We start from the raw sequence: 25048 nt of genomic DNA, 5'->3' as shown, positions 1-25048 counted from the left end.
GTTGAGGCGAGTTGTTTCCCCCTCACCTCCTCCTCCCCAGACTCGAGGAAGCTCAGGCAGGCTGCAGGAACGAAAGATGAGCACATCAATGTGAACTGACAATAACAAGTTACAGTGAGTCCTATAGTTGTTCAGCTTTTGTGTAATGTAATGTGTTTGTGTGATGTAAAGCTAAGCCCGTTATCCCGAAAACAAAAGCCCACTGCTACGAAAATCCACACTCTGGAGTTTGAGCTCACTGACTGCTTGTCTCACTTCCTGCCAGACTCCATTAACATTTTCTTCAATTAACAGTTATAAACATCCACTCCTTCTCAAAGATTATTCATGATTTCTTACAACTCATAAACCGAGTCTTTCTGCAAATATTCTGCATTAATTTGAACTCAGATCAATACAAAAAAATTATTCCAACCTGGAATAGAAATTTCAAAGGGGGACGCTGTACAGAACATTCATACAACTCATCATTTGAGGTCAGAAGATTTCCAGTTAGAGGAACTCAAGTGTTCTGGAAATAAATACAAGAAATTTTAAGTCGAATTAACTTGAATAAATGAAACTTGTACCGTGTGTTTAGTTCATTTTTTACAGTGTAGCAAAAAAATATTTATGAGCGCTGACCTAGTGAGTATTGCTCTGATTTTGTTGATCACACACAAACATATATGTTAAAATACATTGATAATTTAGACATGAATTGCAACATAATTTTAAGTAACTGAGCGAATGAAAGGTCCTTTATTTAATCCTTTATTTTACAGTTATGCAAGGTTAAATACAAAGTTGATAATATGTTTCAACATGATCAAATAAATCCTGTTTCCCAGCAGATTCCTAAATTTTTTCTGATACTGTGGAGGCGTACACAGCAAGGACACATGGAAAAAGAGTATATTTATTTATATTTATACATTCTAAAATACAGTCCAGTGTAATTATTTGTAAAGAATTGTAGAGCTAAAAGGGACAGATTCTGGCATATAGCGAAAATAGAGCAAATATTTATTCCTCTGATGTTGGTGTCCACTCATTTTCCAAAACCTTCATTTTTTTGCTACTTTATTTACCGTTTTCAATTGTACAATTACAAAATATTTTAAAAAGGTGCAAAAAAAAAAACAAAAAAAAAAAACAATAGCTGGATCACAAACAGGACACAAGAAAAAGACTGCCAGACAGTTTACAGGATAACATAAATAATCTTTCAAAAAGTGTTTTCACAGTAGTAACATTTCAGGAGCGAGGTAAAGTTAATAATAGATAATATACTCTAGACATTTATTGCGAAACACTTGTACCTTTAATGCCCCAAACTGAGCAGACAAAATGTCATATAAATCCTTTATTTTCCAGTCCTTTGAGAGTTACTGTGCAGCGTTAAACATCAAGGTGATAATATGCTTCAAAAATGATCAAATAAATGATCCTGTTTACCAGCAGATTCCTAAATTTCACTCATAATGAGGAGGCATACTCAGCCAGGACACATGATCTATGACACAGCCTGGATGGTTAGTGTCGCTATGGTGACTTGCTTTTTACAAATAGCGCTGACAATGTCAAGTGTCGCTATGGTTGCAGATGAAAATATGTATGCAGGCTTTTTTTTTTATGAGAAACATCAAGAACTGAATTATATCTGTCTCCATGGTAACCTCAGAGTATAGGGAGAGAGGGGAAAGAGAGCTCTTTATTTTGCAATAGATCCTTGCCTATATCTGAAGGAGCATGACAACACTACGAGGAAAAAAAAAGAGTGGGGGGGGGGGGGTGTTTAGAATAGATCAAGTATATGGACATAATTCAGGCTTCTGATCTGCAATAAATGGGCAGCGAGGTCGTGACTCCAGCTGCTGATAAGCCTGATCTTACGGCCTTTTCATTTTAGCACTGCAGAAAAACCAAAGTGCATGTAGTTGCACTGAGAAAAGTAGATTTGTTCGTGTCTGTACGTGCCAATGTAAGTCTGTTTTATGGCGGTTCAAGTTCACATATCAAATCAAATCCAGAGCTCTTGATGAATTGTGCAATTTCTCCGGAAATGGCTGAATTATTTGTGAAGTTAAAGAGTAAATATTTATTATGTCAGATGTCGCAATTCATCTTTTCTAATCTTCTATCTGTGAATCTCCCTGCTCTGGGGTGAACTCTGAACTTTGCCCTGCACCAGCTGTTGGTCTGACATGTCAGACCGAGAGATCCTCCTCTTCCTTCTCCTTGTCCTCCTCCTCCTCCTCCTCCTCTTCCTCTTGCACATTACAGTTTGGTTGCCACTTGTGCATCATCCTACCTCCTCCTGAACCAGCTGGTGGCAGACTTGTCTTGAACCTTGCGTGCAGTGATGCAGCCGTGACTCAGCCCACTGATCTACATCCTGTACTATCCACCGTCTCTCAGTCTGTGGATTCCCAACGCTGTGCACACTGTTACACTCCTGTCTTATATGGGTGAACACCAATATAGTTCTATAGTAGAGTAAAAATAATACATCGAATAATAAAATAATATTTAATAGTTCTGTTTCACACATAACTAATGTTACTTACTTTACTTATTTCAGACCATCACCTAGGATTCATGACTTATGTATGGTTGTAAAATCAGTAGGGGAGACCAGGGTGTGTTGTAACCCAGGTTAGTTGTAACACTGTCAATCTGACCAATCAGGAAAGTGTTGTGGTGTCTCTATGAGCAACACTGTGGCATTTATAACCAAAAAACTGATTGTGTGCATGTTGTTTGCAAGTGCAAGCAGCTTATTTTGACTGAAGGCGGTGCCCCCTAGTGGGCGTAGTAAGCATGACATGAGAAGTAGGTGCGAGGATGGCTCATGAAAGCACCCAGGGTTTTAGTCTTGTGTGAAATGAAAAGTTAACATAGAAGAAATTTTGTTATGGATGTAACGTCCATCAAGTAAGGTCTGTCACGGGAAATACAAAAGAGAATTACCAAAATCTTGATCTTTTCCAAACCCTAACCAAGTACTTTTATTACCTAAAGCTAAAACCAAGTAATTATTGTACTTAAACAATGCAAAACCATGTGACCATATTTTGCAACATAAACGTTATTTCATCGTGCAAGTGAAGCCATTTGCCTCACATGACGTAGTTATTCTAACCCAAACTGCAACTGCAGTAGTTGTGCCTAAACCTGACTAAACTGCTGTTTTACAACACAAATGACATGTGTAGTGTCACATGACTTACGTAATATATGTCGTTTTGGGAAACTGGCAGTCAACCTTTTCTGTAATGTAGCATTCATTATATTGTAGATAAACTTACATGACCTGAAGTAACCGTTTCTTTTGTTTAATTTGATGCTTTGTATTCATTCTACCTTCAAGCCCACATGCTGAAACAGTTAGTTATAAAGGCTACTTGGGGTGGGGATAAATGTACAGTAAATGGTTTGAATTTCTGCATTGTGAGCATGGAACACTTTGCAAACTCAAGGCAAAAGGAAGTGTGAGTCAAGCATGTATATAGTCAGTTCTGCACCTGAAGGGCAGCCATCTACATTTGCCACAACTGTGACACGTGTGAACATGTGAACCTTTATGTGACATGTACACATTCAGGAATACACACCACACATTAAGTGTTTTTTGTCACTCTGTTTTTGGGATCTCTGTCCCACGTGTACACCATCACAGGCCTTGTTTAGTCAAGCTAACGGTCTAAAACCCAAGGACATCAAGATTACTATGATATACAACAGAAGAACATGGTAAACATCTAATTGAAGAAGATCCACTCCCTCGAGAAAGGTCTGTCTGCGTCCTCACAGAATATAAGACACACCCTCTTTACTGCACGACACAGCCACTGAGACAACATAATGAAAATATATGAATCCATGACCTTTTCTTAAATGTACCCAAGTATTTTTTATTCCTAAACCTACCAAAGTTGTTTTTGTGCCTAAACACAATCGTGTAGTTTTTTTTTCTTTTTTGGCTAATCATAACTTAACTGTGACCCTTTTGCAGGTGTGTCTTGTAGCAGTCCTGTTATATATACATTTTTTCCCCCAGGATGGTGAAGTCTGGTTACATATCTTGGTAAGCCAGTCGGTGGCAAAGTAGGGCAGGTCATGCCTTTGTTATCCTGGGTGAAAAAAAGTCCTGTAGTGGGCTCCTATGTAGCTGCAGATAGAAGAAAGCATATTTTATTAATCTCCTGGGGGAAATTACATTTTTCTCTCTGTTGTAATTTTCTATACACTTGCAAGCTTGAAATGCATACACATACAGGACCTATAGCCATCTGAGTGTGGGGGCTGCACACAAACATATGGTCAGGTGCCTTGAGTGGTTGGTGGTTAGGTGCATCAGCTCCAGCTCTGGTCCATACTGGACTTGTCCCAGCGTTCCTCTGATTCCTAATCCAAACCCTAATGGACTGAGCCACTGTTTAGCCATCCCAGCCTGAGCTTTTCCTGCTCCAATCTACCTGACTCGATAGATACTAGCACGTTAGCTGTGCATGAACCCAATTACAGCCCAGATTTTTATATTATATTTCTGCCATATTCTGCCCATATTTCCCAATAAATCTTACCTTAATTTTGTCACTTTTGGACAAAAACAGTTTTGACTTACTCAAAATCTGGTTGTACTTTTAAGTAATATGTAGTTAGGAACTGGGACCCAGCTGTGGGAGTCAAATGAACCCTAAAAATACGTTTATAAACTAACCTGGCAGTCTAAATTCAGGATACCAAAACTCATCGACAAGTCAGACAGTGTCTGTAGATAGGAGTGTCTGCCGAGGGAGGCGGGGTTGTTGGAAGAGCTGCCTGCGAGCCTTAACTCGGGACACAGACACGATCGTACTAATGTAGAGTTTGATAAAAATTCCTGCGTGGCCATACGAATATATCGAGCGCTTTAGTTTAACGTAACGTACCGTAGCTCCGCCCGCCGGTGCTGTCTTGATGCACGTTAGTAACAAACCACCGGGTGAGTGTCGACGAATCGAGCTCATCCTCGGTGTCTTCTCTCCATGCTGAAAACGTGCGAACGTTTCTGGGCGAGGAGACCGTGGACGACCGCAGTGAACCTGGTTTTACTGCAGGTTTGTTTTCCTAACCGTTACATGTCGTTATATTGGTTTATAACGCCGCGTCAGTTAACCAATTTGTTAGCCGTGATTCATATAACTAGATTTAACCGCTGACATTACGGGGATAGCCGGATTGTGCTCATGTTATTCCAGCTAGTGAACGTTAAACAGTCGCAACGTGTACACTGACACGCCTCGCAAAACACACAGAAAGACGCCGAGGTTAGCTTAGCAGGGCTGCTAGCTTAGCCAAGTCATATCAACTCAGCCACAACGTAAAGAAGCTAGCTAACTTCTGTTAGCAGGCAGGCAGAACAGGTGACAACACGTTTTCATTTTGTATACGCATTTTTATTTATGTGCAGCTTCCTCTGGTGTTTGGTCTAGTTGGAAATAAAATGGCTCGATATAACAAGTGCGTGGTGAGCTGCCCCCACTAATGGTTAATTTGTTCTGCATGGCACAAATGCATACACGAATATGTGTTTTCTGCAGAAGCTTTCATGCCATAGGGGGGTAGCTGTGTGTGCTCCTGAAAAACCCACTGTGGTTAAAATGGGTGCTGCTAATTCCTGCACTGTGTAGGCGTTGACCAGTAGCATCTCCCTTCAACTTAGCAAGGCCTCAGAACAGGAGGAAAGCTTGCAGAAATGCAACCTGCTTTTTCAGTGTTAAAGTCGCAACAGTGGGCAGACGGTGCGTGTGGGTGGACTGTATGCGTAGTACAGTAGAGCTCATACAGGTTAGTATTACACGATGACACTTGTGGCTATATTTAAAGTGTTCAATACAAGATGCTGACTGAAATCATTCATGCTTCCGAATTAGGGCTGCACAGTTAATTGAGACATTACCGAAATTGCAACATGGCCAAGTGCAATATCCAAATCGTGGATTAATATTGAAGTTAATTTTATAGAAATTGCAATATGGCTCTGTGCAATTTTCAAATCAAATCGCAGGAGGTGCAGTATTTGTCCGAGGCAAAATGTGTGTCAGAAAACTTTGAAATGAATAAATGTCATGAGGCGTGAAGTCCTGTCTTAGACATCAGATTCTTCAGTCTTAGAAACTTAGGTAAAGATTTCTGCAAAAAAATCACACCATAGTTAAAGCACACATTTTTCAATAAAAATAAGAATAAGAATGTATAAATTATCATTACCTCTACAATTGCAAATCATATTGCAATTGCAAAGTACTGTAATGCTGCAGACATGTCCCGGCCTACAAATCTTGTTCTCCTAAGAAAACATGATTATTTGGTTCAGACCTGAACAACTGTCATATCATCATGATCCCAAGTTTTTTTTTTGCTTTGTTTTTTTATAGTGAAAATAAAAATTGTGATGCAAAAATGATCATTCCCACTAATTGTGAATTCCCAAACCATAGGCTCTTCATTTATTATCTTAAATGACACAAAAGCAGCAAATTCTTACATTTAAGAAGCTGGGTTTCCCCAAGCAAAATTATTAGGTCTGGTGGCAAGTATGCTTTAATGGGGTCTGGCGGCCAAGTGATTGTATTATTTCCCCTCCACCCTTTTAGCAGATCCAGGGAGAGGAGCCTGTTTGCATTCCAGTGAAGGTGCAAGACAATGGAGGTGAAAATCGAAGAGCAGGACGAAGACAACACATTCAGCAACACTGACACGAATGGTAAGACCAAACACATCTTAATTTTGATCAAGGCAGGGTCCAACAGTAATGCTTTCTGGCACAGTTGGGCAAGTGGCGCAGAGCAGTGTGATGTCTCTGAGAGTAGAGCAAACGCAGTATTTCTTTTTTTTTTTTTTTTTACTTCTAAAGCTCTAGTCTGATCGGGCAACTGGCTAATTGTCGTTACTGAACTTACAAAACTTTTTGCAGGACTGGGTGATCTGGCCTATAACTAATATCTTTATTTTTGGGCTGTACTGTGGTATATAATGTATATTTCGATATACACATTTTCTCTAAAATAACATGCTGTAAATTCTCAAATACTGCAAACGTATAAGCCTATCAAAAAATATTAACACAACGAGATTGTTAATTGACATTGTTAATGTGAATATAATGAATAAATGGGTAAAGGAAAATAATAAAACAGCTGGAACAGTCTGGTAAGTTCAAAAGATTACATCACTTTACTGTAATGCATATATCATGATATAACAATTTCCAAAATCTAAAATGATATCTATATATTGCCCATCCCCAGTAGTGCAGTCCTTATTGATAGACCCGTAAAAGAAAAAATGAGCCATTCATGACCATCATGTAAATTGTATGAATGAGCTCATGCATTAAGTAGAAAATGAACTGAGCCTGTGAGTTGATATACCAGCTAATTAGTTCACTCAAGGGAGGAAAAAGGAGAAAAACTGAACATTTCTGGCTGGGACTACATAGCATGTGGACATGTCAGATGGTTGAGGGGTTCTCCTGTCCAAGATACTGCTGTTCCGTGGTCCCCGAGCAGATCTGCCCGTGTTTTAATCCAGGAAGGGTACACCGTGGTGCTGGACATAATCCAGGATACAGTTGGATGCTGAATGAAACCCATTCTTGGGGTGGAACATACTGTAGACCTCGCACTCACCATGTATTTATATTTTTGTCACTCCTGTTAATCCTTCGGTGGCTGTGGAGAATGATGACAATTTGCTTCCCTTTGGCATTTTTTTTCTAAATATTACAGCAGGATGGGCCTAAATTTTAGCCACCATGTGTAGCGTTTTTATGTGATTATAGAAGATTATAGCAAGATTTTATTTTTAGAAAAGTGTGGTAATCCTGTTAAAACATGGACGAGCTTGAAGAAACAAAGATTGCATTTTTTTTTATGCTGCCATAAAGAGGTACCAAGGTTGGAAACTGTACAGAGCGACGTCAGAGGGATTATTTGAAGTGGGGTTGTATGAAGTGCTCAGCAATAGTCAGTGTGTTACTTAGTAGATGGCGGTCAACACATCCCCTGTTCCCCCAGCAAAGAGGCTTAGCAGTATAATGTTGTGGACAGTGGCAGCAGCAAAACTTAATGTAACCACTTAAAAAAAGATCAATCCAAAAAAATCAATACCGGTTTAAGTGTATACTATATTTATAGCATGTTTACTGCTTAACCTTTCTGTCAGACAGCCTTGTCTGATGGGAAACCATCTGTGAAGAAATATTACTTATTTTGCCAATGGAGTCTGGTTGGTTTGATGAGAGAGATATTTGGCTTATATAACGGCACTTTCCCGTCAGAAGAGACTGTGTGATGGCAAAGTTAAGTGGTGTATATATTCTAATTATAGCATACACTTAAACTGATATTGATTTTCCAAGGTGGGCCTTTTTTTAGAAGGCTAAAATGCATTTTTCTGCCACTCCTGGTCACAGCAGTACATTGCTTAGCTTCCTACACTGTGACACCTGCTGCTTCTCCAAATCGGGGATGTGTCAACTGTCATACACTGACTTTGTATAAGAATCTCATACAACCCCATTTAATGTGAACAATCCCTTTAGGATTATTAGCTAGGACGTCAATTGTGACAGATGACTACTGGCTCAGATTTGACCTGGATTGTCTTCCCTCTCAGGTAAACGCCCAGCCGAGGACATGGACGAGGAGCAGGCCTTCAAACGTTCTCGCAACACAGACGAGATGGTGGAGCTGCGTGTGCTGCTTCAGAGCAAAGTAAAGACCCGTTCACACAGTGTTAGTTGTTAGGCCACACTGCTGTTTTTTTTTTCCTATTGATCAAAGTGAATTATTTTTAACGAAAACCTTCTATTTCTCCACAGAATGCCGGCGCTGTTATTGGAAAGGGTGGCAAGAACATAAAAGCCCTACGCACAGACGTGAGTAAATGGATGGATCAGTGCCCAGTTTAAATTGAAAGGACCCCAACCTAAATTATAATTAACTCAAAGCCCCTATTCATTGGGTTCCTGCAGAAACAGTCTCCAGTAGGTTTTAATCATTTAACATCAAGGATTGACATGCACTGTTAGTCAAAGATCACTTCTCTATAGATGAGAACAGCACATCTGGGTACTTTGCCCTTTTGTCATGCCCCCTCCCCTTTTTGGGTGAAAGCAGCCGCTTTAATTTAACCGGAGTTAAATGCAAATTCTAAGGTGCCATTTTAATAGCATGAAGTTCACTGTATTTCTTAGCAATTAGGATCTCAAATCTTATGGCCAGCCAGGCAAAAATTTATGATGTCATCATTATATAGAAAAAAATTAAAGAAATAGGGTTAATGAGTTCCCTCACAATCTGCCACCATCATGATAGATGTTGATAGCTATTTGTGCTTATTACGACACTGTTCACTACAAGCCAAGAAAAGTAGAAAACAGACTTTCTACATTATTTTATGCCGTTTTCAAGGTTCACTATTACCCCTCATCTAGACCACAAACGTCAAGTCGGCATCACGCTTGCATGATGACAGCTTTCACGCCACATTAAAGCGTCTCTCTACACAGGCTCTGCATTGTCCGTGCGTTTTAAAGTGTTCAGCAGCAAATGAGCAGCCAAACTGTCTCTGCAACATGCGGTTTTCCTTCGATTTGCGTCAGTATTCCTGATCTGTTTTCCGTCAACACGATGCATGAGCACTACTGTGTGCATGTCGTGGGCATGAATGAGCAAAACAGATGTAGGTTGAAAAAAAAGTGAGCGCCGGTGGCCGCGCTCTGAGCAGACAGGTGTTGGTGTTCAGAGCAGAGCTTATGTAAGTCATAAAGAGGCATCACTATTAAGTTGAGACTGTTACATAAACAGTGAAAAACTCCTAATAGTAGCTTTAACTTATCTGTGTGATGAGGACGTACATGTAAACACTGGTGGGGTCCCACAGTTTACCATTTTCATTCTCTCTGCTGATGGCTTTTACTGCCCTTGCAGCTTTAAGGCGTGGTTCAGCTATTTTTTTTTTTCAATTTGGCCCTGGCACTTTTCACCCAAAAGGGGGTGCGGTCGATCTGACGGCAGGAAGATGACATATGCCGCACTCATCTACAATGTTGGCTCATGTGGACAGAAAGAAGGCCTTGTCAGTCAGATCTGTTGGATTTTGTTTGCAGACTGCTTGTGGGTTTCAACCTGATTCCCGTCACAGTGTTGAAGCTGCTGTATGTTTGACCTTCAAGTGACAACAGGTGCCTGAGTGGATATAGTTTTTATTTATTTATTTTTTTTAGGCTGTTTTTTTTATACTTACCTTTGTCCAGGTCACACTTCCTGTTCTTCTTCACTCACCACAGTTTCAAGTCTCTCATTTCACTTTTGGGTCAAAGTGTAGCGTGTATTAAATTAAAAATGTATTCCTTCTCCCCCTCTTCCCTTCTCCTTTACTTTTTTGCTTTTATTTTTGGCCACCTTCCTCCGTTGCCCATGTACTGGATCGACATGCCCCTCCTGCGTTGCCCACCTTGACGTTGGCCCAACCTCCGCCCGCCCCTGAACGCCCGCCCGCCCGCCCGTCCACCTGACACTCCCGGTTGGCCCCGCCCATAAACCGTGCCCCTCCTTAAACGGGCACCTAACTTGACATCTTGTGATTGAATGCCCCCGCCCAATGCCAACCTCCTCCACCACAACCACCACCACAACCACCACCACCACCACCTCGGCCCATGCAGTACAATGCCAGTGTATCAGTCCCAGACAGCAGTGGCCCAGAGCGGTATGTCCCACCAGTTATTGCCTCACTGCCTGATTAGAACAGTGAAACACATGTCTTTGATAACCTGCCTTCTGTTTCATTTTAACATTTTTATATACATGACAGTATACTCCCCCCTCCCTCAAACACCCCCCTCCTCCACTTGTAAAAGACGTGTATTGTTCCCTTTGATTTTTCTGTCCATTTTTAAGGGATAGCTTGGATTATTTGAAGTGAGGTTGTATGAGGTGCTTATCCATCGTCAGTGTATTACCTACAGTAGGTGGTGGCTGGCACACCCCAGTTTGGCGATGAACAGAGGAGGCTTGGTGTGTGAACTCCAACTCCAAAGAAGTTGTGATGCTGTATAAAGCATAAATAAAACTTCTGTTTGATTTAATACAGTACAAAGACAAGGTATTCAGGGTCTGATTTACTAAAAGTTTGCATGTGTAAACGTGTGCAAACTTGATACATTCCACAGATAAACAGGTGAATTGGGAACAGATACTGTCATGATTATTGAAGGGGCGTCCTTGAAAGGCTCAGTTGTTCACAACCAAGGATCGGTCGAGGTTCGCCACTTTGTGGAAAACTGTGTAGGCAAGTAGTTTAGAATATTTCTCGAAACAGAACTGCAGGAATTTAGGAATTTCTCCATCTACAATCCATAATATCATTAATAGATTCAGAGAATTTTTTTCACACAAGGGGCAAAACCAACTTGTGACCTTTGACCCCTCAGGCTGCACTAAAAACCCAAATAATTGCATAAAGGATAGTGCATTGGTTCGGGAACACTTTGGAAAACCGTCAGCACAGTCACTGATTCCACAGCAGTACATTACTTAGTTTCCTACACTGGTACTCCCGCTGCTTCTACAAACTGAGGGACTGCCGACCGGCAGTTACTACAGGTAATACACCGACTATAGACAAATACCTCATACAACCACACTTCAGATACTCCAAACTATCCCTTTAAGCATCTCCACTGAGTTGGACTTTTTCTCATTACAGTTTCTTGTCCATGCAGAGAATCACTGACAGCCCACTACCAAGTAGTTGGTATTTTATGGTTAGCAACACAGCTGTTGGATGTTGTTTTCCCTTGCTGTGATGTTTAATTTTACCATGAAACTTGTGGAAAGCAGACATCTTTTTTTTTCTCGCTCTGTCCTCTGTGGCCCACCTGGCCCCCTTACCTCCGACCTCCCCCCCTCCTCCACCCCCCTCTCCCCCCTACTGTTTTCAGCATCACTGTCCATGATTTCTGAGAGAGCGCTGTGCTCTTGTCTGGAGGCTCCGCCCCCCTCCCCTCCCCCACTCTTGTCACTCATTGATGTCGTCTCTTTATTTCATTGTGCTGCATCCCTTCTGTTAAATTTCTCTCAGGCCACATCAGATCAGAGCTGCCTGCCAAACCTTTCATAACCCCCCCTCCCCTCCAACCAACCCCTCCACCCCTGCTCCTGTCCTGTGCCACAAAGTAGTCAGTAACCACTCACATCTCCTTCCCCACCTCTGCTGTGTTACTCTCTTCTACTGCCCACCTCGTCTCCTCCTCACCTCAGCCCCCGAGCCCTCTCCTCCCCACCTCTCCCCTCTCCCCCAACCCCCTGGTCACAATGAGAAGGTGTGCTGGTGGCGCAATTGTCATGGCAAGCTATTGTTTCAATTTGTTACGTTCCTTTTTCCCCAACTGGCTGGTGGTGGGATGGTAATTGAAGATCTCTCTCTTTCTCTCACACCCCCTCCTCCCCCAACTCTGTGTGGCCAGTCTCACGTTAATTTTGAGCCGTTCTGAAGCTGCCCATCCTCCCAAGGCTTCTTTTACTTTGAAAATGATATTAGAATGAGTGCATGTCAGCTGCTTATTTAATCAGTGTAGAGTTGGGGAAATGTTATAATTGTTCGTAGTATGCAGCAGTCTTGATTTTTCTCTTTTGTAGTTTGAAGCGTTTTGTAAGTTTGTCCATATCTGTTTGCTGGACTGCCTTTGATGTGTTTTTTTTGTCAAGTTTTGCTCTGTGTTCTACTTTTTGTCCCCCTTGTAATGCCTTGCTTCCTTTGGCCAAAATGGTTCCTGACAGGATCCTGAGTGTGAATGCCAGCATCGACACTATTGGAGAGATTCTGCTGAAAATCATACCGACTCTAGAGGAAGTAAGAAACCACATTTATCACTTTGTTAATGAAGTGTACATGAACTGAACGTCAGTGTTCCTATTGGCATAATTAGAATAAAAAATAGCGTTGAGTCATTAATACGCAGATTTTGAAGTTCACCTTGTGATGGAGTTGCGCACAAGCCCTAAAGGTACTCTGAAGCATGTACACATTGTTTTTGTGCTAAAAGCAATAAAGAAAAAAATACTAGCTTGCAAACATGGAGGTATATAATGCAAATAAAAAAATTCAGCCTTGTAAAAGTTTTATGAACAAAAGTTTGGCATTTTACATATTTGGTAGAGCTCAAGGATACACACAATGTGTTTTGGTGAGTAACACTGAATGTAACATAAATTTTCGTTTGTTTACAAGAAAACCCTGCACCTTTAAACTGAGAACCAAACCTGGATCATAATAGTGTCTTCTGAAATGACTGAACCTCACTGTTGTGGCCAGATTTTACCCCTGTATCCAACCAGAGACAAAAGCTGTCTTTTTGCTTTTTTCCACATTTATGCTCCAACATTAAAATGACCAAATTTACAGCAGAAATAAAACATGTTTACAGTCTGGTACAAAAACAGGTTTGGTCTCTAAAGCTAGTTTTCCCTGTTCATGACAACTTTACAGGGGCTTTTTTAAAAATGAAAACTCACCAGTTGAAATTACAGTAAGCCTTTAAGTTACTCATAATTAAGGGTGTAGCTGCTTTGAGTCATCGCAGGTGGCGTGAGCTTCACAAAGGCTCTTCAGAAAACTATGGGTGACGTCAGGGAGCAGTTCTACTTCATGTTTGGCCTTAAGTCACCCTTATGGTTTTAGTGGTTTGACCCACTCAGCCCAAATGAATTATTTGACCATGCATCACTGCATTGACTCCAGTGTGAAGGCAACCCATACTGATAATGACCCACATCCAAATTTAACAGTTAGCAAGAGCAAAGTGAAACATTACACATCTATCGCTCCCTGTTTTGTCTGGCTCTATAGCACCAAATGGGGTCTCTGCCATAAATACCACCTTTTTAATGCACACAGAAATGAGCCTTTGTCTAACTTAGACTGTCACAGAAATGTTGATTTGGTGGTATAATTTTGCAACTGAGTTTGAGTGCCAGTTATGTGGCATGACTGTCAGTTGCTGCTTTAAAAACACACCTTCTAAATCTGAATCATGCATCTTATTTTACTAGTAATTAATATTAGAGATTTGAGAAATCACTAACCAGACATGATATTCCTGGCCAGATCTTCTAAAACAAGACTACATTCATTTAAGCAGCTTGATAAATCCCAATATAATTATTTTTAGATGATCTTTATATATGTGGTCCATCATGTTCTACCTGAAACGTGTTTTCATTCTCCTTATATATCCATGTTATATATGCATACAGTAGGATGTTGTCCACTTTGTCCACAGAGTATCTAAAGGCAGAATTGTTTTGTTAATCAACAGTGTGAAGAGTTTGACGCCCTATTGACATGGCTGATCTCTCTTTGTGTTTCTGTAGTACCAGCATTACAGTGGGATTGATTTTGACAGTGAGCTTCGCCTGCTGATCCATCAGAGCTTGGCAGGAGGCATCATCGGGGTAAAAGGTGCCAAGATAAAGGAGCTGAGAGAGGTAGGACAGAGGCCACGATGCTCTGCAACAACAGTTGGCCTAGAGAATTATTAAAATTATTAAAAGCGTAATTTTTCCTTGTATTTTTTGAGTTGCAGTAGCATTAATGATATTACACAGTCATAAGAAAAAAGTACTAATTTTGCTGGTGTCACTGGCAAGTTGAGCGGCAAAGCATGGCTAACATTTTCATGTTTCTGTGCACTAGAACACCCAGACCACCATCAAATTGTTCCAGGAGTGCTGTCCACACTCCACTGACAGAGTTGTCTTGGTGGGAGGAAAGCCAGAACGTGTCATTGAATGTATAAAAGTGATTCTGGAGCTGGTGTCAGAGGTGAATTTACGTCTCTGAAAGCTGTTGAAAGCCTTAACGTACTTTATACAGCGGTTGCTTCATCTCCTTCAAATGTAAAGACAGTTAAAAGACCAGAGGAGAAGTCCATCATTTTAACTAATCTCATTTCTCTTTCATTTTGCAGGCACCAATCAAAGGTCGAGCCCAGCCCTATGACCCTAATTTCTACGATGAGACATACGACTACGGCGGTTTCACCATGTTATTTGAGGAGAGAGGCAGACGACCCATCGGTGGTTTCCCCATCCGTGTGCGTGGGGGCTTTGAGCGCATGCCGCCCGTTCGTGGCAACAGACCCATGCCCCCCTCCAGAAGGGACTACGACGACATGAGCCCCCGTAGGGGTCCTCCACCCCCGCTGAGCAGAGGCGGACGAGGCGGCAGCCGAGCACGAAACCTGCCTCTTCCCCCACCACCGCCACCAAGAGGAGGGTGAGGAGGATTCTTATTTTACTTGGGGTGATTTCACACCAAACCACTGGGGCACACGCACCGGACGTGCGTGTGCCCCAGTGGTTTGGTTTGTTTTGGCAGGTTTGGACTAAATAACCAGACATAGACTGTCTGAAGAGGAGGGTCTCTGTTTCTGCCAAAGCAGATTTTGGTGTAGTTTCCCAGTCTGTCCAATCAGTGAGTTACTTGTCAGTCCCTTTGACTTTATGCCATGACACCTGCCGTTAACATGAAGGAGTCTTTATGAATGTTTATGACTGTTATGACATTCTTAAATTTGCAGAAACAGCTTAGCTTTATGTTTTAACATTAAACTTAAGTGAGTTATGAACAGTTCCCTTAACCACAACTAAAGGTTGGTTTTGTCATAAAGAGGTCATTGAGTTTTATTACACTGTCAAATGATTTTACAACGGCTTCATGAATAATTCCCTTGATCTCAAATGAAATAATACCATTTTGACTTGTCATTGTTAACTATAGCTGGTGTTAGCTAGCTAGCTCGATTAGCCACACAGCTACAGTTGAGTAGCCCCGGGGTGCCAGGAGTCAAACCCTGCAGGAAAACCACCATGACACTGTATTCCCTGTCATCAGACTGGCCACCGTTGGTCTCAGAGGCTGTGGTCACTGAGATATCCCAGTCTTACCAGAGTTGGCTTGCTATCAGCATGTGGAGCCAAGATGAAAGTGCAGAGCGATCAGCACTGTGCATGTGCAGCTCTCAACAGAGACGAGAAGGGAGTGAATGTGTCAACTCATAGCTACTTCCATTATCAGCTCCAGAAAAAAAAAAAAACCTAGATACCCCGTCAAATAAAGTATTCCCATCTTTAACTTGTTCTGGACCAAACAAACCCAACTACAGGTGAGAAATCACCCTCACATGCACGGTTGTTTAGATGCACTTAGCCATTTAAATTTTACTTTGCCAACTCACTTCCCTTGTCTGTCATTGTTTGCAGGGGCGACAGGTTCTCACATGGCAGCTATCATGGCAGCATGGACGACAGACCAAGGTGAGCTCATAGTCAGATTGTCAGTAATTGAATTTCTCACAAAAGCGGAGTGACAGATGAGAGAGACTGAAAGTCGCTCCGTAGCAGAATGTCAACCCTGCAGCCCCGATTCAGAGTCTGGTCACAGGTCATCTGTAGAGTCTGCATGTCCTGTCACACTCACAGCTTCCTTAATACCAATCCAACAGCGCCGACCTGATGATACTGTAGTGTTAAGTGTCCTGTGGAGTAGAGAAACTATTTTAATGCATAGCTTTTTGTCTGTAGTGACAGGAGAGGCCGAGGAGACCGTTACGACAGCATGGTGAGTGCCGTCTGTGTTTACAGGTGCCGCTGTGTGTTGACGTGTAGTCGCTGTTTGTGAATTATGTTTCAGACGAGCTGATTGGAATTCCTCTTTCTGAGTGTAGTACAAGCACGGAGGCATGGACACTGTGCCGCCTCTTTCACTGTGTATGCACACTGATCTAGGCCTGTTGTTGCCTGGCAACAGTTGTCTCCTTGGTTACCACAGAGCAGCTGAGTACGTAGTCCAGAGAATCCACCAGGCTAGCAAATGAACTTGAGCTGAAACCAAAGCAATTCCTGAACAGGTTCCCCTCAGGTCTTAGCTCCAAGAAAAAGTGCTTCAATAAGTAAAATAATATTTTTTTTCCAAACAAACACCAATAGATCAATTAATTCTTGAGATTTAAATACAAACATGCTGTGCTTGAGAACAGCAGAAATATCAAACGTTTGTCTTCCCCTTAAGGACCTTTTCTTATCCAAATACAAGAGCAGGAGATTAATTATTACTTACACATGATAAGAAAATAGATAATAAAACATTATCACCTTCTCACATATGAGGAACAAGTTTCAAAGTGTTTACATGTTCAGATAACTTGAAATGTTTGTTTTTATTTATTGCGGGTGTGACCTTGTTGGAATGAAGCCTGCTCTCAACGAATCAAATTGGTAGTGGCTTTATGGGGTTAAGGCAGTTTATTACTCTGCATTTAAATGTCCTGAATATGAGTCTATAAAAAAGTAACACCCCAGATTGTTTAAAAAGGTCAAGCACTAAATAAGTTTAAATGTTTTGACCCAGTTTCCAGTTACTTCTGAGTTGCCACCTGTGACAGCTTTAATGTAAACTAGTTCAGCGACATATCTTCTTTCTTCCAACCTTTATCTTTGCATCCTATATTATTTTAAGTTTCTCTTTCTCTGGCAACTGCATCCCACTCCATGCTGTTTCATTTTAGAGTTTAAAAAAAAAATGTGAGAGCCCCTCTTCTTCCTGCTTCAGACTAACCAGGCGCCTGTGAACTTTCCGTTTCTCTAATACTGGGCGGGACCTCCCTTTGCTCCCAGAACATCTTGCATTCTTCATGGCACGGGTTCAACAAGCTGCTGGGAACTTTCCTTAGAGATTCTGTTGACATAATAACATCATGCAGTTGCATCAGTTTGTCAGCTGCACATTTCATGCTGCAAATCTGTCATTCCACCACATCCTGAATGATTGACATATGGTGACTATGTTGAAGCCTTTGGAGATTACAGAACTCACAGAGCTTGAGATGATGTGCGCTTTGTGTTTGTGTTAATCTGCTGGAAGTAGCCATTAGAAGATGGATAGACTCATAAAGTACATGATTAGTAAGAATACTCAGGTGGACTGTAGCATTTAAACTGTGCTCAGTTGGTGTTAAGTGGGTTAATGTGTGCAAAGAAAAGTACTTTCCACCAGCAGCAGCCTGACCCTGTGGGCACAGAGCAGGAGGGATTTATGTTGTTCACACTAAATTCTTCCTGAGCATGTTGCAGCAGAAATCGAGACGCGTCAGATCAGGAAATGTTTTTTCCAGTCCTCTACTGTCCGTTGCTCCAGTCAACAAAACTCTTACAAGATTAAACAGTGACGCATGATATATTAGCTGAACATCAGTATCGGCCAATATTCATCTTGCTGAGTACAGTCGGCAAATAAAATGACATTTACTTTTGGCAGTAGCTGATGTTTATCTGTTGTGTTGCATCAATTTTGTCCTGGTTAAATGTTGTGTTGGCTATTTGTTATCAGACACAGACAACAGTAGCTAGCATACTCAGCTGCTGATTCAGAGATGAAGCCACTGCCATGACACAACTCTGGTTTGACGTATGATCTGCTCATTCAAAGATTCAAAGAGCTGAATGACTTAAAAACACTGGGCCAAATTGTTAGTCTAAACATCGGTATTGGCCCAGAATTACTCTTACTTATTTGCAGAATATGACAGAATTGGAATCTAATATTCATAAATATGTTTTCATGTGGATATAAACACCTGAAAATAAAACTTTTATTTGTTACCGTAGAGTGAGCTGTTTATACAGAGGGTGTGGGTCCTTTCTTCAAAGGCCGCCATGTTGCACCACCATGTTTCTACAGCAGTCCAGAATGGACTCATGATCTCAGGACGGTCCCACAGCTTCTTGAGATTGTTTCAGCGGCCTACAGGCCTCAGTATTTCAAACCAATAATGTACTTTTCCGATGAAGTGGAATGAGATATTTGAAGCATGAATGTCACTGAAAAAAATGTGCAGGGACTCCTTAATGCTGTGGAATCTGCAGCACAGACTCAGATCCTTGTGAAACATTTCCAGCACCTTCCTGAATCTGTGTCTCAGATAATTCAGACTGTTCTGGATACAACAGTGATTCTAAGCAGCTCTGACCAGGGTGTTGGTAATTGTGCAGAAAAGTTTAGAAGGTTCTGAGAACATATTGTCATTATTGTGTCATTAAAGCAGTTTCATGTTTGTTTTTTTCCCTCAAATCGATCCTGATATGCAGAGTGGAGGCGGATATGGTGAGTGTTGTTTATATAAATCCAGTACAGATTTACAGTTATTTCATCAAAGAGAAATCGCATCTTTCTCACATCACATCATTTTAGATTTATCTCATTCCTGATTCAAAAAAAGTTGGGACTCAAACATGAGTAAAACAGAATGTGATAATTTGATCATCTTTTTTTAACATGTACTCAGTTAAAAAAAACAGTACAAAGATAATACACAGTCCTTAAAGGTTAACTTACTTGTTTTTCATAAATATATTTTGTGGTTGTATGTTGGGACAGCCACATAGGCTGTGTTATTGGTTAGATCCTACAGTCAGTGTCCGAGTTAATAGACACACAGTCTAATTGAATCCGGTGCATCTCCACTTCCTCCCACTGCACAAAAATGAAGCCAAAATATTCCGGATGTGAGCGCTGCCACGTTGAGCTGGTGACGTCATTTGGAGCCAGAGTCCGTGCAGCGCTGACCAGGGTTGGATCGGGTATGGAGCTCCCGCCCACACGCCCGGCCGAGTCAGTTGTAAGCAGAGCTCAGCTGTCAGTCATGATGTGAAACCCACTTTTTATAGCATCAAATAACTAATTCAGAACAAACGGCAGCGTGATAAGAAGTATCTAAAATGACAGAAACCACGTTGGAGACACTGGCACTTTGATGTTTTAGCTCGGCCCATGTCCCATCTTTTAACACGGAGGAGGCAGGATTTATGACCTGTGCCGCAGCCAGCCACCAGGGGGCGATCAAGATATTTTGGCTTCACTTTTGGGGAGCTCTCATGTCGTCTATGTTAATATAAATTCAATGCAACAGCCCTGACAAAAACATCGATCTTCACAAAGCTCATAATGTTCAATTTTTGTTGACATTATAGGAAAAGTCAGAAAGTCTTTATGGAATAACAATTGCATTGGATTGTATTCGACTGTACAAGTGTACCTAATAAAGTGGACACTGAGTGCAAATTTTTTTTAAACTTGGCACCAAAGTAATAAAGTTAATTCCAAAATTGTGTAACAGCTGATTAGTCATTTTTGCAGTGATTTCCTGGTTCAGTTCTGCCATACTGTGCTATGTAACGGATCATAACGGACATTTTTTTGAATCTCTTTTTTTAGGCATCGACTGCACTTAACAGTCTGGTTGCCTAATCACTCATGTTGCATTTAAAGTCTGTTGTAAAGCTGTGGTGTAAACATGTCCCTACACCCTAGCCATTGCAGCAATAAAAAAAAAACCTTTCCTTTGAAAAAAAAACATGTTTCCTTTAACACATTTATTAGAGCGCACACACACACAGAAGACATAGTTGAGTTGGACATTTGGTGTGTTTACTGTCACACTATCTCTTGTCTTTTCCCCTGTGGTGTATTTCCATTTTTCACTTTCTTGTTTCCTTTCCAATGTTTTCAAAGACAACAACTCTTCCTGGGAGCACTTCCAGTCTGGTGAGTGGGGATGGATTATTATTGTCCCTGTGTCTTGTTTCCTGTCCTAAAGGGATCGTTTCCTCTTGTTGCATGCTTCAGTTAAAGACAAATCCTCCTTAAATGTTCTTTCTCACCTCCTCCTGTAGGTGGCAGAGGCTCATACAGTGATATCGGGGGCCCAGTCATCACAACACAGGTCACCATCCCAAAAGATGTGAGTAAGACATCAGGTCCCTCTCAGAAAACATGATTCTTGCAGTAAAGAAAGACAGAAAGGACATTTCTCTCCTGTGTGCTTGTCTTGCAGCTGGCTGGCTCCATCATCGGTAAGGGCGGCCAGAGGATCAAGCAGATCCGCCACGAGTCTGGGGCATCCATCAAGATTGATGAACCACTAGAGGGCTCTGAGGACCGCATCATCACCATCACAGGAACACAGGACCAGATCCAGAACGCCCAGTACCTGCTGCAGAACAGGCATGTGCTCCTCTGTCTTTGTCCCAAACACTCATCTCAGTGTGGTCTCTCCTGATGGCCAGTGTGCTCAGTCTCTACTAGATTTTTTTCTTGTTTGCAGTGTCAAACAGTTCACTTTGACTTTACTTAATTGCTCCCAGGGGTAAATTTGTCCTGCAGCCAGGTGAAAAACACAGAGTGAAACATCAAACATACAATATAATAATAGGTTTGTTGCTGTTATCATTGCACTGTACACCATATACTGCATTGAAGTGCTACTACTTCCTTTAGTTTTTGGTCCAGGCGTTGACTGAAAGTTCAATAACAAAGTGAGAAATCCAAATGGTGCTAATTTTCTAGTCTGAATTTTTAATATTTTTTTTTTTTAATGAAAAATTCTGGATGGTTTCAGGTTCTCAGATTGTGAGGATTTGCTGCTTTCTAAACTGAATGTTTTTGGGTTTGGGGCTGTCAGTCTGAGAAAAGAAGCACTTTGGGGTCTGGGAAATTTTACATTTGTCAATATTTTATCACATTTTATTGACAAACAACCGGTGGAGAAAGTCATTAGCAGATTAATTGATTAACCAGAATTTTAATCTTGTTACAGTATTATTATAAAAAAAGATACTTGATGCCTCTTTTGATACCACAGTGGAAAGAAAAAAAAAGTCCTAGGCACAATGACGTCCAGTTGTCCATCCATCTGTCCGTCCGTTCCATTCTTGTGAACAATTTATCTCACAAATGCCTAAATGAAGTTTCTTCAAATTTGGCACAAATGTCCACTTGTACTCAAAGATGATCTGATTAGAATTGGTGGTCAGATTTCACTGTGTCCGTCATGTCCGTCCCGTTCTTATGAACGCTGTATCTCAGGAACGCCTGCACAGAATTTCTTTAAATGTGGTACAAATGTCCACTGAGGCTCAATGTTGAACTGATTAGAATGCCAAAGGTCAAAGGTCACTGTGACCTCACAAACATGTTTTGTTTTTTTGTTTTTTTTTGACATAACTCAGGATTTCTTGTGCTAATTATGACAAAATTTCACACTCGTCTGATAGGATAAAATGATGAAGTGAAGGCACGTTGTTCCCAAATGGTCAGCTTCACTGTGACATCATTTTGTCCAGCTCTCTATCAGTCCTCTGTCCTCCTCTGTAACAATAGTCTCTAAGTGAAGACAGCGTGTTTCTCTCTGGAAATTTACTTGTCAATACTTCCATTTTCCAAAGAAATATACTTAATACCTTTTATTAAATTATTTCAAAGTCTTCACTGCATATCCGAGTTTGGACAGACGTGGATGGAAACTGCAAATTGTTTGTTTGTTTTTTGTTTTTTTCTTAAGTAAAACGCTTCACATTCTGCTATTAAACTTATGTGCAAACCTGGCTGGAAAAAAAAACTGTAAGGAAAACTGTTTCACTGCCTTAGATAAAGGCAATTCTGCCAGAATGTAAGAGTGTTGATCCTTTTTTTCTGACACCAGTATTTCATCTTGAAGAGCTTTTCGGTTCACAGACACTTCCTGTCCCCCCATCTCTCAATGGCTAAGCTGCTCTCAGCAGTCATATTGCTTCTTGCAGACATAATTTATTCTCAGCCTTGACCTTGGCATACTTTTTTCTGACTTTATGATTTTGCTCCACATGAAAAATGTCTAGCAGTTTGCAGCATCCAGCAGTAACCCCCGTGTCATGGTCCTGTTCAAATAAATATTCCTAATGTCATCATGAAACATCCTTACCTTAAATCTGTCTGTTATTTCAGCGTGCGGCAGTACTCTGGTCGGTTCTTCTAAGAGGAAGGAAATGAAGAAGAAGATTGAAGCCATGCTGCCATACTGTTTGCTCCTTCTATTCAGAGCCTACATTCCTCTGCTTTGGGTAGATGTGCCCCCTCCCCTCACTGTCACACACTACACCATCTATCTATAAATGGAAATTTTTATTTTGAGGAGTTTTTAAAAAAAAAAAAAAAAATCTGGAGCTGTCAAACAGCAAACAAGGCGTCAACAACATGTTTCTGTGCTGGTGTACTCATTTTTACTAGGAGATTCTTGTGCCATCATCGGAGTAAACTCATCTGTGCGATAACTTTTGGTGTTGTAAGCCGCCCCCCCCCCCCCGGTCCTTATCTCCCTCATTTCAGTACAGCATGCAGAATGTAATCTTTTTGTAAGGAGCATTACGTGATTTTTGTTTTCTTTTTTTCCTCAAATGTTTAAGCACACTCTTCAGATGAAGATGCATGGTCTCAGAATGGTTAAAGAACCGTTTAAAGAAACTTAATTTTTACACGACATCGACACCCTTTTCCTCTGTCAAACAAAGTGCTTTTTGTAAGATGGGCTTTAATGGAGTAATCTGACATTTTGGGGGGAAAAAATGCTCATTTGTGTCTGGTAGAGAGATACAGAAAAGCTAGATAAGATCATCCGTACTAGGGACGCACAATATTGAATTTTTGCTGATATCTGATTAATTGATATTTCCTGTCTCATTTAGACTGATTACTACAGAAGCGCATTGTTGCCATGCCAGAAAAATCATATTAAATCATATTATAATATAGTATAAAATAACGTTATTATAACAAGATGTTTTTCACATTATAACAAGCTGTTTGATATAAAATGAAAATATCTTTCTACAGGCTTTAAGATATTTTCACGTTATTACGGCATGGAAACTTATTATGTTATAACATGATAACTTATATTGCAACAATATAACATTTATCTTGCTATGACATCAATGTTTCATGTTATTACGCGGTAACTTATATTATTATAACGCGACCTTAAATATAAGTTATCTAATGTGAAATGTTCTGTTATAACAAGAAGTTATGACATAACAGAAAACCTTTAATGTTATAGTAAGATACATATGTTGCTATAAAGAAAGTTTGTATGTTTTAGTAACGTGAAAATATCTTGTTATAATGTGAAAAATATCTTTAACTTTACATTAAATGTGGTGACATTTTAACAAGGAACTTTGTAAAAAGTATGTTGCTATAAATTGCAGATGCATGTATGTTTTTCCACCTAATTGCAGAGAACGTCGAGTCTCTCCTGTAGGCGAATCAACATATTATTGTGCCTACTCTTATTGTGATGATGTTTGTTTAATGCAGTTTGGCTCCTCCTCACATGAACGACAGAGGAATCCCTGCAAATAGCAGCTTTGTTTTCTGTTTCAGTCACTTTAAAAAAAACCTCCACACCGCAGATATATTTGTGTCACATGCGCGTCATCTTATCGCCATGTTGTATCGAAGCAAACATTGATTTCAGGCCGATACTGATATTTAATTTTAAAGCCTTTATCCGCCAATACGATGACGTGCTCGTATTATTGTGCGTCCCTGATCTGTGCCTCTCTAATGTAAGAATGATATCAGTCTTTTCATCTGGCTAGTGAGGAAACTCCACCAGATACTGAATACGTTTGTTTTCCAAAATGTCAGACTTTTGCTTTAAGTTGGGATAAACGTGCCAGTGTGATATAACAAAAAGAAAATTTTAAGAATTTTTGTTTTTCATTGAAAAACAAGGAGTTGTATAAAGTGTGTGTGTGTGTGTATATATTTACATAGAAACAGTAATTTCATGAGTGATTCAGTTAGAAAGGCCCAGGATACTTTCTACTTTCTTGGAAAGAGATGGCGCCGAAGGACAGGTTTGGTAATCTTTTTTTTTTTTTTTTTTTTCCTCTTTCTCTTTTTCTCAATCTTTATTTGATTTATTTTTTCGCCACTCACCCTGATGGACTCGCTGTAATGCAACCTTAATATCTGATCTGTTGGATGCATTTATTCTTCTTTAAGTGTTTTTAATTTTGACAGTTTGGAAGCATTTTTAAAGATGCAGCTTTACAGATTTATGAGTCCGTGAGTGAAGTTTTCTTTTTTTTTTTTTTCTGTCCGGTCACATCTGTATCTCTGTGTCTGATATCTG

At 40.6% G+C, this 25048-nt stretch overlaps 1 protein-coding gene across 3 annotated transcripts; it reads left to right on the top strand.

The window, feature by feature from the left end:
• Positions 1 to 4868: 4868 nt before the first annotated feature.
• Positions 4869 to 23770, top strand: hnrpkl (heterogeneous nuclear ribonucleoprotein K, like). Of its 3 annotated transcripts, none has more exons than XM_084746706.1 (16): positions 4869 to 5084; positions 6627 to 6733; positions 8647 to 8744; positions 8852 to 8908; positions 10700 to 10743; positions 12816 to 12888; positions 14409 to 14522; positions 14731 to 14859; positions 15005 to 15312; positions 16299 to 16352; positions 16620 to 16656; positions 19182 to 19197; positions 20605 to 20637; positions 20766 to 20833; positions 20927 to 21096; positions 22855 to 23770. In XM_084746706.1, exons 2-16 carry the CDS (start codon positions 6673 to 6675, stop codon positions 22883 to 22885), a joined length of 1293 nt encoding a protein of 430 aa, XP_084602832.1. In that variant the 5' UTR covers positions 4869 to 5084; positions 6627 to 6672; the 3' UTR covers positions 22886 to 23770. The 3 variants fall into 3 exon arrangements, with proteins under 3 accessions (XP_084602832.1, XP_084602831.1, XP_084602833.1); XM_084746705.1 differs by having other exon boundaries at positions 6624 to 6733; XM_084746707.1 differs by lacking the exon at positions 4869 to 5084 and adding an exon at positions 5128 to 5814 and having other exon boundaries at positions 6624 to 6733.
• Positions 23771 to 25048: the final 1278 nt, after the last annotated feature.

This window comes from Lutjanus erythropterus, chromosome 20 (genome assembly GCF_056507025.1).
Source record: "Lutjanus erythropterus isolate fLutEry1 chromosome 20, fLutEry1.hap2, whole genome shotgun sequence".
NCBI classification, from domain to species: domain Eukaryota; kingdom Metazoa; phylum Chordata; class Actinopteri; order Lutjaniformes; family Lutjanidae; genus Lutjanus; species Lutjanus erythropterus.
Note: the sequence above shows the minus strand (reverse complement) of the source record. Positions and strands in the feature narration are given on the sequence as shown.

What these genes read in the sequence shown, in the direction of transcription:
- hnrpkl (XM_084746706.1), top strand. Translation starts at nt 6,673, where the DNA reads ATGGAGGTGAAAATCGAAGAGCAGGACGAAGACAACACATTCAGCAAC. An exon ending in TCATACCGACTCTAGAGGAA is followed by an intron (nt 12,889 to 14,408) that starts GTAAGAAACCAC and finishes GTGTTTCTGTAG; the next exon opens with TACCAGCATTACAGTGGGAT. An exon ending in CTGGGAGCACTTCCAGTCTG is followed by an intron (nt 20,638 to 20,765) that starts GTGAGTGGGGAT and finishes CTCCTCCTGTAG; the next exon opens with GTGGCAGAGGCTCATACAGT.